The sequence below is a fragment of the Oryx dammah genome, unplaced genomic scaffold (assembly GCF_014754425.2).
Source record: "Oryx dammah isolate SB20612 unplaced genomic scaffold, SCBI_Odam_1.1 HiC_scaffold_12, whole genome shotgun sequence".
Taxonomy (NCBI): Eukaryota; Metazoa; Chordata; class Mammalia; order Artiodactyla; family Bovidae; genus Oryx; species Oryx dammah.
In genome coordinates this window covers 63574231-63590257 of record NW_024070196.1, presented here as the reverse complement: position 1 = coordinate 63590257, position 16027 = coordinate 63574231, and the positions used below count along the sequence as shown (strand labels likewise).

Below are 16027 nucleotides of genomic sequence, written 5' to 3'. Positions count from 1 at the left end.
AGGGTAACTATTGAAGTGGGTTTTTCTTTTTTTTTTCAACTTCCTTTTTCTTCGAGCAGTATTATTTATGTGGATATGCGTTCTATTGAAATCTCTTCAGGCCCTGCTCCTCCACAGGAAGGAGCTACAGTGACTGGTGTGGGGGCAGGGCGTGGTGCAGGGGAGAGTGGTCCACAGGGCAAGGCTGGGCGCCCAGCAGCTGACTGGGAAGACCAATGCACACGACACAGGGCCGGCAGACAGGCAGTCACCAAGAGGGACAGCTCCTTCATGGCCCAGGAATGGAACATTCTGAGGAGGTTTTACCTTAAGGGAACCAGAAACGCTAACCTTAAGTGGAGCTGAGAGGAGGGGCTCAGGAAGAGCACACACAGATTGGGTTACCAGGCACTGGAAAGTAAGCCGGCCATCACAGCCGCCAGGCATGGTGTAGGAGCCCTCACCTTGCCTGTGAGCAAAAAGGAACAGTCTCTATGGGCACAAGTGAAAATGCCAAGCAAACCATTCTGGCACTGCAGGTCCTCTTTAAAAACTGGGTTGAAGAGAGAGGAGACCATTTTAAAAGTCCATGAAGAATCTGGGGGCAGTTACTGTAAAACTATGGATATTTTATTATCAGAAAGCAGAAAGGTGGAAGAGTTGGCATTTCCTGGCTCAGCTACGCCTATACAACAGCAAATGGAGAGGCTCTAGCTCTTAACTTCTTGACTTAACAGAAAATTTATAAAGCAAAAACCTCATCACTGCAGACAAATAATTCCATATACCACCTCTGGTCTGAGAACAAAGAAAAACTAGGAACCCATGACGAGGTAGAAATGAGTCAAAACACAGTTCAGCTTGAAAGGAAAAGCTGGAGAGCAAAAGAACTATCAATGTAAGAGCAACTACAGGAAACTAAAACAAAGTATTCAACACCCACTCAGAAAGGAGAAGAACTGGTTGCCGAACCCCTGTCCTGAGTGTCATCTCCCGGTCTGGGGGTTCCTCCCACAGGACCCTCCATGAATGAGGAAAAGCCCCAGAACCACCCCTTCCAATCCCAGCTCTGCACTGGTTTACCCACAGACCTTAGAGCAGAAACCCACCCTTCCTTGAAGTGGGGATGAAAACCAGAAAAATATCACAGTCTTTTTTTTTTTCTTTCTTTCGGCAAATGCTTTGGGCTGCGTGGCCAAGGCAGCTGACATCTTGCAGTGGTTGTAAACAAGAAAGAGCACCAGAGCAGAGACCCAATTCAGTAGCCTGTATCATTTACTCCCGACTTATAGCTCAGCCAGAAAGGAAACCCAAGTCCCTGCTCCTCTGAGAAGGCCAACACGTGCTCATCACTGCCCTCCGGCTCAGCCTGCACTCAGCTCAGGTCCCACCCCCAGTTAGCGCGGAATTCAACTTGGCGAGAGCAGAACGTCTACTACATATGGTTACAAAGAGGCTTCTGGATAAGCGGGGATGGCAGGAATGTGTCTACGGCACCTGAAGTCTATTTCAGTAGCGTAATTGGTATGTAGAAACCTGCTCCTCGCTGCCTGCCCGACATGGGGTCATCGTCACGTTTATACACAGAGTCTTCTGCCAGCAGCACTGCCTGTGTGCTCAGCCCGGGCTCACATGTTCCAGAAAACCAGGAAAGAGTTAAACGTTCTTTGCACTTGACTCAGTGGCTTCCCCTCACCACAGACTCCCAGATCCCACCATTCTCCAAGCCCGCTGCGCAGCCAATCAAAGCAAAGGAAGGAAACGATGCTGGCCGGCTGACAGCCCCAGAGCTCTGATGGCCATATATGGTAAAAACCACTGTCAGAGCCTGTCAGGCCTGCGGGCCGGCTGCTGTGGACATATCAGTGAACTGCAGCAGCGCCAGAGGCCAGCCAAGGAAACGCACAAAGGACAGGCTGCCTGCTCATCTCCAGGGGAGGGCGGAGGATGAGGGGCGGGGTAGGGGCATACTCTGAGACACAGCCACTCGCTGTAATCAAAAATAGCCCCCGGGTACACGGTGAGGTTCCTTTTGCCAGGACTTTGTGCTCCATTGTTAATAACTGGGGGTGAGGAGGGTGTCCCCCCTGGCCCCCCAACAGTCACTGGGAGAAAATGCAAACGTCCTTCTGCGGCGCTTCATGTGGTAATGAGGCCATGCGGCGCTCCTGGGGCCGGCAGCTCGGGACACAGTTTGGAAGTCATTGTTCTGCACCTGGTGCCCGCTGCCGCTGCCACCACCGCCACCGCCGGCCCCCACCCCCTGGCCCTTCACAGTTGTCCATACCATCGACAGTTAAGGTGCTCAGGGCAGCAGGCAGCATCTACTTCAGGAGGCAGTGAACGGGCATCCCAGGACACATCAGGACACTGGCCCTGCGTAAATGCTCTGGCCCGTCATACCAAAGCTACCCTGTGCCAAACGTCCACATCTGTACAAAGGGCTACCGGCATCGCCAGCCCTCTCCAAAACGGGGCACCGCTATTTGTGGGAATGGAAATTGCCTGTCAGCGGCGTACAGTCAGGGGGAGTCGGAGCCAATGCAAATCCAGCAGGTGCTGGCAGTGACTGAGGGTCACACAGAAAAGCGCCATCGGGAGACTGCCGTTCCTTTTGAACTAGTCCATGAAAGAAGGCACTTATCAGCACGACGCCTGGCACTTAAAGGAAGCCTTCAATGATGTGAGCTGCTGCGACTCCATCACAGCCGCTGTCTGCGCGCAAAGCACGGTGGAGAACAAGCACTTTCCAAACCTCAAGACAATTCTCAAGCTGCCAGAATCGGAGCCCTGACAGGCTAGTGTTTTTTGTTATTAAGCCTTCCAACCCCAGAGAAAGAATGCAAAGGATTAAGTGTCAATTAGGCCATGGTTTCTATTTTTTTTTAATCTTTCACCCTCAGTGGAAAAAATAAATGTTAATCAAAAATATACATGTACAAATCAAATAGAGACTCAAAGTTCTAATCCATGGAAGAACTCAGAGCTCTGGGCAGTCACTTGGTCTGAGTTTCAATTTTTGCAACTCTAGAACAGGTGTATGACAGCAACCCTGCTGTACGCAAAAACTAAGACATGATGTATGAATGGGACCTGCCAAGCACATTCTTGATGTCGTGAATATGACATGAAGTCACCACCACTTTCTGAAGCTGAAACAGTGCAAAGATGCTATATGGATCCAGTTTTGACAATAATCCTAAAATGCAGAGCAATGCTTACTCTGGTTTTCCTCCATATAACAGTGAAGGAAAATACCACTTCTGCACTATTTACACTGGAAGTGAAGGAAAAAATGGCCCAAAAGTGTGAGACTTTTCTACCAAAAGGCTGTTCTACAGCTCCTCCTAATTCTCCCCTAATCAAACATTCCATTTCTCCAACATTAGAAAAGGTCCTCCCAATGCAGGGAGGAGGGACAGGGCTCTCCCTGATTCTCTGCCCTCCTGGGGACAGGCCCCTCTTCTCACTCATGAGTTTAGTGAGTTGGCTGGGCTCCTCTTCTGTTTTACCTCTGGCTCCCACGCTCAGGAGAAACCCAACTTCAGTATTCTATCCTGGAAGACTTTATTTTCACAGACTATACATATTCTCTGTGACATCTTCCTTGACTTCTGAGGCTCGGTGAGAACTCATTTCCCATAGCTGTGTCAGGAGCCCTTTAGGCACAAACATATCTCCCCATTGCAGGGATCAGTGTCAACTGTTGGCAAAACCTTTTTAAGAGCAAGAATCCAACACATGTTCTGGCAGAGCAGGTGCTCAAATGTCTCATAAATAAGCATGTGAATGAATTAATGTAATTTTTCTAAAGTACTGATTTAGCTTTCATTAAAGTTTAAACAACAATTAGCTCTTCGTATACACTTTGGTAATATTAATGATAATGCTTTTTAAAAATAATATTTACATATAATAAATTCATTATAAAACATTTTGAAAGAAGTACAGATAATTATAAAGAAGAAAATAAAAATCACCTTTAGTCCCACCATCTATGTTAACATTACAGTTTTCCCCCCAAATTAATAACATAATCTGAAGCTACACCTAAGGCAGACTATAACCTTATAACACATTTTTAGGTTGTGACAAAATCACAGAACATAGGATAAAAGTATCTTGCCATCTAACATAAACTTCTCTTGCTACTGTACACAATCCCTCAATATTTACTTAAGATTTATTAAAGACTCCTATCTATCTATATGTTTTTATCTACATAGATTTTTTTTTAAAGGAGAGGTGGGAAGAGTATCTAAAATTACCCAAAAGGCCTTTGAGCCTCGTAAGAGACATGGGTTCGATGGCTGGGTTGGGAAGATCCCCGGAGGAGAGCATGGCAACCCCCACCACTATTCCTGCTTGGAGAAACCCCATGGACAGAGAAGCCTGGCAGGCTACAGGCCATAGAGTCACAAAGGATCAGACACAACTAAAGTGACTGAGCATGCACGCAAAGGACTATCTTGAGTTATTTATTTACCCATTGTGTGATCTAACATTATGAGTCAAGTAAGCATCATATTCTGAGAATACAGCTGATCCTTGAACAACATGGGTTTAAACTAGGCAGGTCCACTTAGGATGAAAATTTTTTTCAATGAATATGCACTACAAGATCCACAGTTGGTTGAATCCACAGATGCAGAACCATGAATACAGAGGACCAGCTGTAACCTTAAATGTGTACTTTCAACTGCCTTGGGGTCTGTGTCTGTAACCCTAGTTGTTCAAGTGTCAACTGTACAGTGTTTTAGTTATCACTACTGCTCAATTGTTGTTGCTCAGTCACTCGGTTGTGTCCAAGTCTTTGCGACCCCATGGACTGCAGCATGTCAGGCTTCCCTGTCCTTCACTACCTCCCAGAGTTTGCTCAAACTCATGTCCATTGAGTCGACAATGCCATCCAACCATCTCATCCTCTGCAGCTCCCTTCTCCTCCTGCCCTCAATCTTTCCAAGCATTAGGTCTTTTCCAATGAGTTGGCTCTTCATATTAAGTGGCCAAGGTATTGGAGCTTCAGTTTCAGCATCTGTCCTTCCAATGAATATTCTGGGTTGATTTCCTTTAGAACTGTCTGGTTTGATCTTGCTGGCCAAGTGTCTTGGACTGCTTAATGAGTCATCCTAAAATTTAGCTACTTAAAACAATAAATATTTCTCATCTCACAAAGTTTCTGTGGGGTCAGGAGTGCAAAAGCAGCTTATCTGGGTGGTTCCAGCTGGTTTTCATAAGGGTTTTCATAAGTCAAGGTGTCAGCCAGGGCTACAGGGATCCACCTTCAAGATGGCACATTCACGAGGTTGGTAAGTCAGTGCTGGCCACTGGCAGGCGGTCCCAAGGACCTCTCCATAAAGCTAACTGAGGGTCTTTACAACATGGCAGCTCCAAAAGAAACAAAGTGGAAGTCAATATGCTTTTAAGACCTAGTCTCGGAAGCCACACTCCGATCCCTCCAAATCCTAGCGGCGACAAAGGTCACTTCCATTTAATGTGGGAGGAAACCGCCTGACGGCGTGACACGAGGAGGTGAGGACCACTGGCGGCCACTCTGGAGGCTGCTGCCACAGTGGGTAAGGTGAGACGATGGAGAGCCCTGCCGCACAGACAGCCATTCAGCTTACACACCATCCCCATCACCCTCCCTTTATCTGTTAGCTGGCTAAAAGTATAATTACCTGACAATGTGAGGATGCAGCCTGAGACAGCAGCTAAGGAAATCCAAAGTGTGATTTCCACTCTCAGTGAATCAGAGGTAAACTCTGAGCTGGATACTAAATATCAAGCAACAGCACTTAGAATACTGACTACAATGAATCAAGATCTCTTCCTCAATAAATTTCTTCTTCAATAAACATGACAGAAAAGTACTCTAAGGCAGCCCTTGCCAACCTGAGTTCATGGAAGAATTAAGTCCTAACGCCCTAAGGCAGCTACTTATGTAGTGGATTAATTTCTTTCCTATGCATCTACAAGGCTTAGCAATGTCCATTCCTTGAGAGAACTAAGAATATATTCACTGAGATGATTTCTGTAGGGCCGAATTCTTTCACAAAACTTTAGTTGTAAAGGGCTACAAATGAGTTGGAAAGATAGTTCACGGACATAAATAAAGCAATATCCCAAAGATTCCCATAAAATATATGGGAGAAACATAACGATGTATAAGAAGGCAGCACACAGCTACACCAGAGGAGCAAGAGGAGAGAGGAGACAGAGGCCCAGAAGGTTAGCAAAGACTGAGCCACGTCCAGCCTGGCATGGCCAAGAGCACACCTGCTCTCCAAGGCAATTGCTGGGAAGAAGAAACCAGCAACCCCACCAATCCTCCCAAGTAAGAACCGTCAAGGAAGGAAGGAAGACAAGAGCCCTCCACTCTGCATCCTACACCCAAGTGGATAAGAGATCGTGAGCAAAGAAGTCTGACCAACTTCCTCAACCCCTATCTAGGTTAGGGTTTCCAGGTTCTCTGTGATCGGCAGCTTTAGCGTATGTGTGTACACACGTGCATGCACACACCTACCCACAAACACTGCTGTGCTCATGTAAGACACAGCAGCTCACAACAGGGAAGGGAATACCTCAGTCCCACGGCATGAGTGTGGCTCCTAGGAAGGCTTGCTCAGGCCCACGTGGTAGAGCGCACAGGGGGCCAAAACTTTTATGCTTCTGACATGGCAGCTTGTGCAGTTGTGGGGAAAAAACCCCCACGGCCAAAACCACAGAGCCAACTTCTGTTCGGCAAGAATGCTATTATTCATCCTCTGAAAGACCAAAGAACAAGAAAACGTACTAGGCCACACCTTGAGAAGTCATGAGAGGACAGCATGCCGCAGCTTGACGGAACCATTATGGAAGAAACCCTGAATCATGCGTGCTGATCTAAACTGCCCCACCTTGGGGCTCAGCACTTTCCACATTTCCCCGGCAGTGACCCCTTAAAATCCTATAAAATCTTCTGGATAAAAACCTAATAAACCAATACACTTAAATAAACATATTCATTCCTAAGCTTACCTCTTGCTGTGTACACATCAATGTATTTGTCTCTAATACTCTTTCCATTTTTAAAGTCCTGGACGACAGAGACCATGATTCTCCTAGACTCTAACCACAAGCCTCATGAGGCTACAATAAGTCCTATTTACTGTTGACACTAACTTTGAAGAGAAACTCACAGGGACCATGTTTTAAAATGGGGAGCCTTTCAGAAAGAGTCACAATACATCTTAAGATCAATACACACATATTCAATATTAATATGGACAGAAAACCCCCAAAGCACCACCAAAACCAGCCTGGCTGACTATAACCAGGGGTAAAAACTGCAGCGGCAGAGGTCATGGGGGGAGGACGTGGCGGGTGGGGAGCAGGGGGCGACACACATTACCAGAAATCTCTGAGATAGTTATTTAAAAGCATACGCATCTCCTTAGGTTCGTGTTTGGAGAAATCCTAGACTGCCATCCGCACACACAGGAGTCCAACACACACCCAGAGCATCGTTTCCTGCAATCTTCATTTCAGGCATCACTTCATATTACATGTGGGAATTTGGTTTTCCCTTCCCTTTAAACAAAAGCAGCACCTCATTATAAAACTGTTTCAAAGTTGCCAAGACACTGAAGTCGCAGGATCTCTTTTCCAGGGCAGAATCCTGTTCAGGATCAAGGGTTCAACATGCACTCAGGGTCCTGAGTGTTTTCCTCCTTCAAGGCTGCACTTCTAAAGGGGAGACAAACATCTCAGTACCAGCAATCTACGGGGTTGGGGGGAGGGTGGCAGGAAACTGACCACAACAAAAGGTAGACACAGCACTCCTGGAGGACAGAGATTACAGCCGATCAGACCAACTGATCACATGCACATCTAACCAACTGTGCACATCTAACAATGGACTATCACTGTGAACCCGTGAAACTTATGATCCTCATTCAAATATACACTATTAACCCAAAATTAAAAGGAAACAGATATCCGGGGGCAGTTGGCCCTACAAAGCCTGCAGAAATGTAGGTTTCCTGACAATGTGGAACAGAGTTCTATTTTCTAAAAGCACAGGTAGTAAGTAGTTAAGGGACAGGGTCTTAGGAAGAAAAGAAAGGGGAGTGTTACCTGACACTCCAGGGCTTTGGGCTAGGCCCTGCCATCCTAGCAGAGCCTTTCAAGAGCTCCTGAGACACAGGACTGTCTACAGGGGCCAAGGATTACTTTTCTTTGCTTGGCTCAGCCTTGTCTTTGGTGGAAAAGCAACCAGGAGTAAACAGGCATCTACTTCGCAAAGTTACGTGTTGGCACTAAGGAGGGAAAAAAGGAACAACAGCATTTCCCTTGCTGACTTCTGGGAAGCAAAATGAGAAAGCATATTAACATTGAGTGCCACGGGAGACAGGAAATACTTCCGAGATCATCTGGAACTGCCAAAGCAGAAAAGCGCTTTCATATAATACAGAGCCTTTCATGTTCCAGACAGAGAAATGGGAGAGAAGGACAGAGTGAGGAATCCAGGCCCCACCAGAAGCCAGTGACCGAGCCAGCACTGAGCGCCTGGCTCCTGCCTCCTGGGCCCATGTTCCTTCCTCAACACCACAATGATCCTAAGGGCGCAACACACATGCTTTAATACACAAAGACCCCAGAGTATGTGTGAACCCACTGATCATAAAATGGGATAGCCCCAAGTACTGGCTTTATTTCCAACGGGTGTCACTGGGCTTATTAGTTCATGCCAATGTCACCTCCTGCAACACAAATTAATATTTAAGGAGCAAAGCCATACAGAATGCTATTACAAGCCTGGGAAAGACCGGCCCTGGAGGCGCCTCCAAAACCACCACTTTGCTCAAACATGATAATTTCTGAAGCAACTTATTCTATCCTAATTCCTACACAGTTGCTTAAAGAACAAAATGCTAAAATCTACTTATTGACCACTTCATGTTAAAAACCAAAGCACCGGATCCAGCTGGCTTTGGACCTGCACACGAGTCTCCCTTACACGGCATAAGCAGAACCCTAAGCTTCCCATGGTTGGTGAAAGCTAAAGTGGACTCACAAAGCCTTCTGTGGATGTGGGACTTGAAGAGAACTGTCTGAACTCAGGGGAAGATTAGCCACTTGGAAGTTGATTTTGGGTTTCTTAATTGGCTTGTTCCATTTCTTTGAAGCAAAAAAAAAAAAAAAAAAAAAACCCAAAAGTCTTAAATTTATCCTCTTGAACTCAAAAGAGATCGCGGTGCCTCAGAGCCTGATCTTGGTTAACAAGCTGAGGTGTCTTCTCAGCTAGCCACCATTAAGACACCACTGAAAGTCAAGTTTTCAAGTGCTCCTTGCTCTTGGTAGACAAATCAACTAAAAAGTCGTGGCAATCAAATGCACTATTGGCATCAGATTCCAAATCCCATTCCAAAATCAGATAAGTACAGTTGTAACAGTGTAATGTATTATTCTGCTGGGAAAGACTGAAGGCAGAAGGAGAAGGGGATGACAGAGGATGAGATGGTCGGATGGCATCACCAACTTCAATGGACACAAGTTTGAGCAAGCTCCGGGAGTTGGTGATGGACTGGGAAGCCTGATGTGCTGCAGTCGATGGGGTCGCAAAGAGGAAGACACGACTGAGCGGCTGAACTGAAATGAATGAATTATTCACCACCAAAGCAGACATTTTCTCCACAAAAGTGAAAGTATCTGAGTACAAAATTTAATCTCAATTTAACGAAAAGAGTCTTCTTTAAAAAATGATAGACAACTTTGCCAACAAGAAAGTACATTTGGAGACATATATCAGATTTGTTCCCCAAAGGCATCCATGTCCTGTTTCTGTAGTGAGATGATTCTGTTGTATAATACCACATCAATCCAGTCACCGAGGTGCAGATCAGATGCTAAAATAAAACAAGTTTAGTCACGAGCATTTGAGAGAATGAAAAGTCAAAAAAAACTGGAAGCTTTCCCAGCAAAAGTCTTCCTAAGAAAAAAACAGCAAAATACAATGGGAAAGAAACTTTGACAGAAATTTACGGACCATAACCATTTCAGAATCACACGGCCCATCATGAGGAGACACGCCCCTAACGGGCATGGCTTGGGCTCAGGGAGACCCACTGTTCCCAGCAGAGTGGAAACAGCTGTGACGTGACCCAGCCTCTGCGTCCTTATCACGAGGGCTCAGGACTCACCAAACCTATTTTCCTCCCAAAAGCTAATCAGAAAATGACTCTTTCCAGGCTCTCCCTTCAGTGTTTCCCGCCTGTGCACCCCCCCATTATTTGCAATTCTGGGATTTCCTGTTAAAGCTCGCACAGACCTCATCTACAATTTTCAAGAACGGTCAGAAAGTTACAAACCGCCTATCTGCTCCCGCATATTGGAGAGGGTTCTCTGGAAGGATAAAGTCAGGAGAAGGGAGAACCAGGAAGCCCAGCAAGGCTGAAAATCACGTGGAACCACTTTGAGGAGAGCCTTTATTTCCACCACTTGTGAACGCTGTTTAGATCCTATGCTGAAACTTACTACTGCACAGACTTGGAATTTGCATTGTCTGGGGACATTTTCTCGGGCTCTCATCGCACTTACCATTCAAAAACAAAACAAAACCAAGAAGTCTCAGTCCTCATGATCACTCACACATACACACGAGTTTCTTATATATCTTTTACAATTTCTGCCCATTTAAAAACATTACTGCTTTTAAAGTTGCACTTTGGGAATCTTTTAAGGCAAGCGGATGATTACTAACCAAATCATTAAGTCCCTGTGCCTCTCGACGCTCACGGCATCACTGTAAGAATCTTTCCTATCCATAGAGAGCACGTCCAGAACAGAGTTCACCATTCTGTTTAATGATTCTCTGTCAGAGAAAAACTGATGTGGTTAGTAAAGCGTGTGGAACTTAACCTCAATTACATCAGAGTCTAATGGTCCCAGAAATCACACAATGCTCAGTGAACTATCCATCTCCAAAATCAATCCATTACAGGCTAAACAGAGATTACTGGAGGGTGTCATCTCACAGGATGGAAAGTCAGATGACTTACCTTGTGCAAAGGGAGTACAAGGAACGCTCCTCCCCCACTCGCTTCTATGATTATGGCAACGAATCTGGGATTGACAGCGCAAAAGGAACTGTCCCAGGTCACTCGAGAAACCCGGATGTCGTCGTAACACTGGTCATTTTTCACTGCTTGTCCAAATACATGCCGAAACTTGCTCTGTCGTACCACTCGCCTCATCGTGTCTGTGGGAGGACAAAAAGTAAGTTAAAATCATGCCCCTGAGAGAAAATTTACTTTTACAAATGAAGAGCTCCAAGTCAGGGGAAAAAAAAAAAAACAGAACAGAACAGTATAGCATTCTGTCTGCTCTCCTAAATGGTGGCCAAATGGCAAATCCAAATTTCCTTTAGCAGCACGTACTCAGAGAAAACTGCAAAATGCGTCAGGGAAAAAATTACAAAGAAATGAAAAACTCCCAATTCGAGATCCAGAAACAGCTCATTAGTTTTAAGAGAAAGATCAAGGTAAAGAATGAAGGAAATCAGCCTTTCAGGGCTGGGTGGGACTGGAAAGACAATCCACTATGATCCCCACCCCTTTATAGATAAGAAAAACTCCAAAGTGAAGTCATTTGGTTGATTTGAAGCTGAGGAATCCCCTCCTCCCCCAAATTATGATACTGTGGCTTTTTCCTCAGTCTGCCAAGGTAATTTTTCCATTTTTAAGCATTTTCCCCAGACATCAGCACTCTGCCATCTGAGAGCAGTGTCTGCTCACGAGTGTTTCCACAAGACCAGCTACGAGCAATGGAGAATTCACAAATAAACCGCCCTTGCCTTCAAGAGGCTTCCAACACAAGCAGAACAATCAGAGCAACTGAGAACCACATCTCTGGCGCTGTTACCTGGAGTCTGATTACTTCTGCTATCATGGGACCAAAACCAGGTTGAGGAAGAGAAAAAGCAAGGCAAAAGTTTTCATGAAAAGTGGAGATGAATTGGATGACAAGAGGGGTGCCGCTAGCACAGCAGATTGATCAGGCAGAAAGGGGCCGGGCTACGAAGCTGCTGATGGAGAAAGGCCTGGGGTCATCGCGTAAGCAGCCGTGAGCAGAGGGAAAGAAAAACTCAGGGAGGGGAAAGGAAACCAGTATGTCAGAGCTGACCACTCAGCACAGCCACTTCCCAAGGAGCCCAGAGGACCTGGGGACAGGAAGGGACACCAAGCCAGTGTTCCCGGGCTTCCTCGGGGGTCATTTCAGACCCCAAATTCCACTGGGTTGTCCAACACTGAAAGCGGTCAGGCTGGAGGAGCAGCAGGCCCCGCCTGACTGAGGCCTCCTGGGCTGCACCGCAGTGCCGTTTTCCTGTCCGCTAACACAGGACATTCCATTCGTGCTGGCCAGGGAGGAAGGAGCCCCCGGAAAACGCAAGTGACGATGGAACACAGGCAAACCTTCACAACTCAGCTGAACGCTGGTCCCCCTGTCCCCAAGGACAGAGGAGGGCAAATAATACCTGTCCACGCATGCCAAATGGGACACATGTGGGGCGGCCGCTAATTACCACCAGCCCCCACCCTTGAATTCCCTTCCTCATGGCTCTGGGCCCACTGCTAAGTGCAGAAGCCCAGGGCATGTGGCTGGGCTGAGGCAACAAAGCCTTGGCAGGCTGCTGAGCACCCGTGTTCCTCACAGCAGCTGCTGCCAGACCTTCCCAGCTGACCAGGAAGAGCAGATGCCGAAAACCCTCGGTGAGGAGACGGTAAATTATTTCCTCCCACTTGGCCAGGGCCCTCCATCCATGCAACAGAATGAATTCATCTCAAGCTGGAGAAGACTAGACAGCTTCCACAAGGTGGTGAAACCTAAAGAAAAGCACGTCCATACAAAAACCGATGTACAGTCAGCCGGTCTCAGGGTCCACTTCCCTCCCTGACCACCTCCACAAGCCGCAGAAGCCGGAACCCCTGCCATAGCCGTCCAGCAGGCATTTCAGAAGTGCAGTTAACACAGAGGAAGGGAGACCTGCGCTGTGTGCCAAAGAGTTGATCCCGCTTAAGTAACGATTTTACAGATTTCAAACATGAAAATCCCAAAGGGAAATCACATGAACTACAGGACAAGGTAATTTACAAAAGAAATTCACGAATGGCATTTCTCTCTACTCCTTCCTGAAATCCTAATAAAATGACAGTAAAGGAATAAACACAGGTATAAACGCCAAAAGAGAAGCAAAGACACTGGAAAGGAGCCTACAGAGAGCAAACGGGACCACGAGCCTGTGCAAGAGGAATGCTGTCGAGCCCGCGGAGCTGGCAGAAGTGAGCGCTCTCCCCGCAGCAGAGCTCTCGGAGGAGCAGCTCACAGAAGGATGCCAGGCCCAGCGCTCAGAAGGGAAACTGATGTTGGGGGCCGGTGGGGGGGGGGGGGGGGGGGGCCTGCAGGGAAAACTGACCGACAGCCTAGTTAGGAGCAGCCAGACACCCAGCTCTGCTCCTCTGACAAAATCAGAACAAGGACAGACATATAAGTTAATGGAATAGAACTGAAAGTTCTTCCTACATCTTTGATCAACTGATTTCAACATGATTCAATGTGGGGAATAAGCCTCTTTTTTTCAACAAATGGTGCTGAGACCGCAGAACAGACACAAAAGAAGCTGGAAGCGGAACTATATGTAACTTTGTTCTGTATTTTCCAAGTCTTCTGTAAATGTGTTATATTTTCATAATAAACGCATGATTTAAAAAAAAAGGCTGGACCCTGACCTCACATAATATAAAATAATTAACTCAAAATAGATCAAAGATATAACTCTAAGAGCTAAAATTTTAAAACCCTTAGAAGAAAACAGGAGTAAATCTTCATGACCTTGGATCTGGCAAAGGATTCTTAGATATGACACCAAAAACACAAGCAACAAAAATAAAAAGTATACAAAATGGACTGCGTTGAAACTAAAAACCTTTGTGCTTCAAAGTCATCATCAAGAAAGTAAAAAGACAACTCATAGAATGGGAGAAAATTTTTGGAAATAATATATCTGATAACGCACTTGTCTCTAGTATAAAGAGTTCTTACAATTCACTAATAAAAAAAACAAATAATCTAATTTCAAAATGAGCAAAGGATTTGAATAGGTCTTTCCAAAAAAGAAATGTCCAATAAACACAAGAAAAGATGCTGGATATTTTTGGTCACTGGGGAAATGTAAATCAAAATCACATTGAAATACCACTTCACGCCCACCAGGATGGCTAGAATCAGGCCAGAGAATAAGTGTCAATGAGGACGCAGAGAAATCTGAACCCTCAGACACAGGCAGTGGGAATGTAAAACAGCGCAGCTGCTTGTGAGGGCAGTCTGGCAGTTCTGAAATGATTCAAGAGTTATGCTATGACCCTGAAATTCCACAACTAGGAACTTACCCCAAAGAACTAAAAACAGGTAGTCAGACAAATACTTGTACAAGAATTTTAAGAGCAGCACATTCACAACAGCCAAAGGGTGAAAACAATCCAAATGCTCAATATACCTACTGGACAATGAATGGACAAACAAAATGGCATATATCCACACAAAGGGATACTATTTGGCAATTTAAAAAAATACTAATACATGCTACAACTTAAATAAACCTTATTATGCTAAGAAGCCAATTACAAAAGCTTACATATTATGATTCCTATTCACACAAAGGCCCAGAATAGGCGAACCCATGGACACAGAAAGCAAATTAGTGATTGCCTGTCGGGGAGGAAGGGGTATCACAGAACAGGAGGTTATAGCTAAAGAGTACAGCCTTTCTTTCTGAAGTGATGAAAATATTCTACGATTTGTAGTGACAGCTGTACATATTGTACATATTTGTGAATATTAAAAACCATTGAACTGTATACTTTAAGTAGGGTGAGCTGTCTGCTATGTGAATTATCTCTCAATAAAAACGTTTTTTTAAAATATGCAATGTTCCTAGCATAGAATCTGAAGCATAGTAAGCACTGTCCGATAAATGTCTGCAACTGTTATTTCAGAGCCTGCTAATAGGTTTCCCTATCCCAAGGGAAAAAAACAAAGTCAATTTCTGCCAATTTATGAGCCAAAAGTATGATTTCACATTAATGAGCTAGCATCAGTTATCAACGAATCTTTACAAAATTTTATATTCTCCCACGTCAGCATGGTGTTTACTACAGAAAAACAAACCTCTTCTTGAGAAAGAAGCCAATAGTATCAAATCACATTAGTGTTTCACCAATTTTTTAAATGTTCAGCTATAAATTTCCAAAATGTCATACCATCAAACTTAGGTGTTCTTTTTATTAAATATCATATCCCAAATTACACAACTAAAGCATCCCTCAAATGAAGGCATTTTATAAGTAAATTTAATTTTCAGTTATATTAAAAAGAATAGATGAAACAATCCTGAACAAATACACAGACACAAAGTCCAAGGATAGAATACACTCAGTTTCAAATATCTTATCAGAGTTCAATCTTGGAGAGGTTGCCTGCCCATTAGTCTTTCAAGTCAAGTTCTTTGAACTGCATAGGGCCTTTTGTTTCCAATGATCACAGTAACTAAGGAGCCTCTGGTAATAAAGAGGGAGACAATGTAGCAATCATTAAGCAAATCAATGTTTACAAATTTCAAAATAAACTGACTTTAGATAGAAAAAATGCAATGAGGTTTTTAATTTCCACAAAATGTTGGGAATTATGAACCTTATGCAAGGCCTTATAATAAGCAATTGATCATTCTGCCCAAATTTCCAGTACAACTGGGACTGTTCTAGAATGATTTTCATTATAATAAAAACTGATGAATCTCTGAAAGACAAAGACTGTAAGAACAGGCTGAGAGCACAGGTTCAACTATAAAACACTCTCACAGACACATCTCCTCTGCCCAAGTTTCTAGATGGTATTGAAAGCCAAGCAAGCAGATTAAAAGTTAAGTCTTTGACTGTTTAGCAGCCATCATGGCAAGCCTCTTTTTAATTCATTTATCCTTTTTATAGTCGACAGGCTATATTTTAGGACT

At 44.8% G+C, this 16027-nt stretch overlaps 1 protein-coding gene across 2 annotated transcripts in view; it reads right to left on the bottom strand.

Annotated features, from left to right (window-relative positions):
- Nucleotides 1-16027, bottom strand: part of CORO1C (coronin 1C) — a 76968-nt gene that overhangs the window by 40009 nt on the left and 20932 nt on the right. For both annotated transcript variants that reach the window (XM_040250943.1, XM_040250944.1), the window contains exon 2: nt 11022-11221. In XM_040250943.1, coding sequence (XP_040106877.1) covers nt 11022-11221 — 200 coding nt within the window. The remainder of the gene's footprint in view (nt 1-11021; nt 11222-16027) is intronic.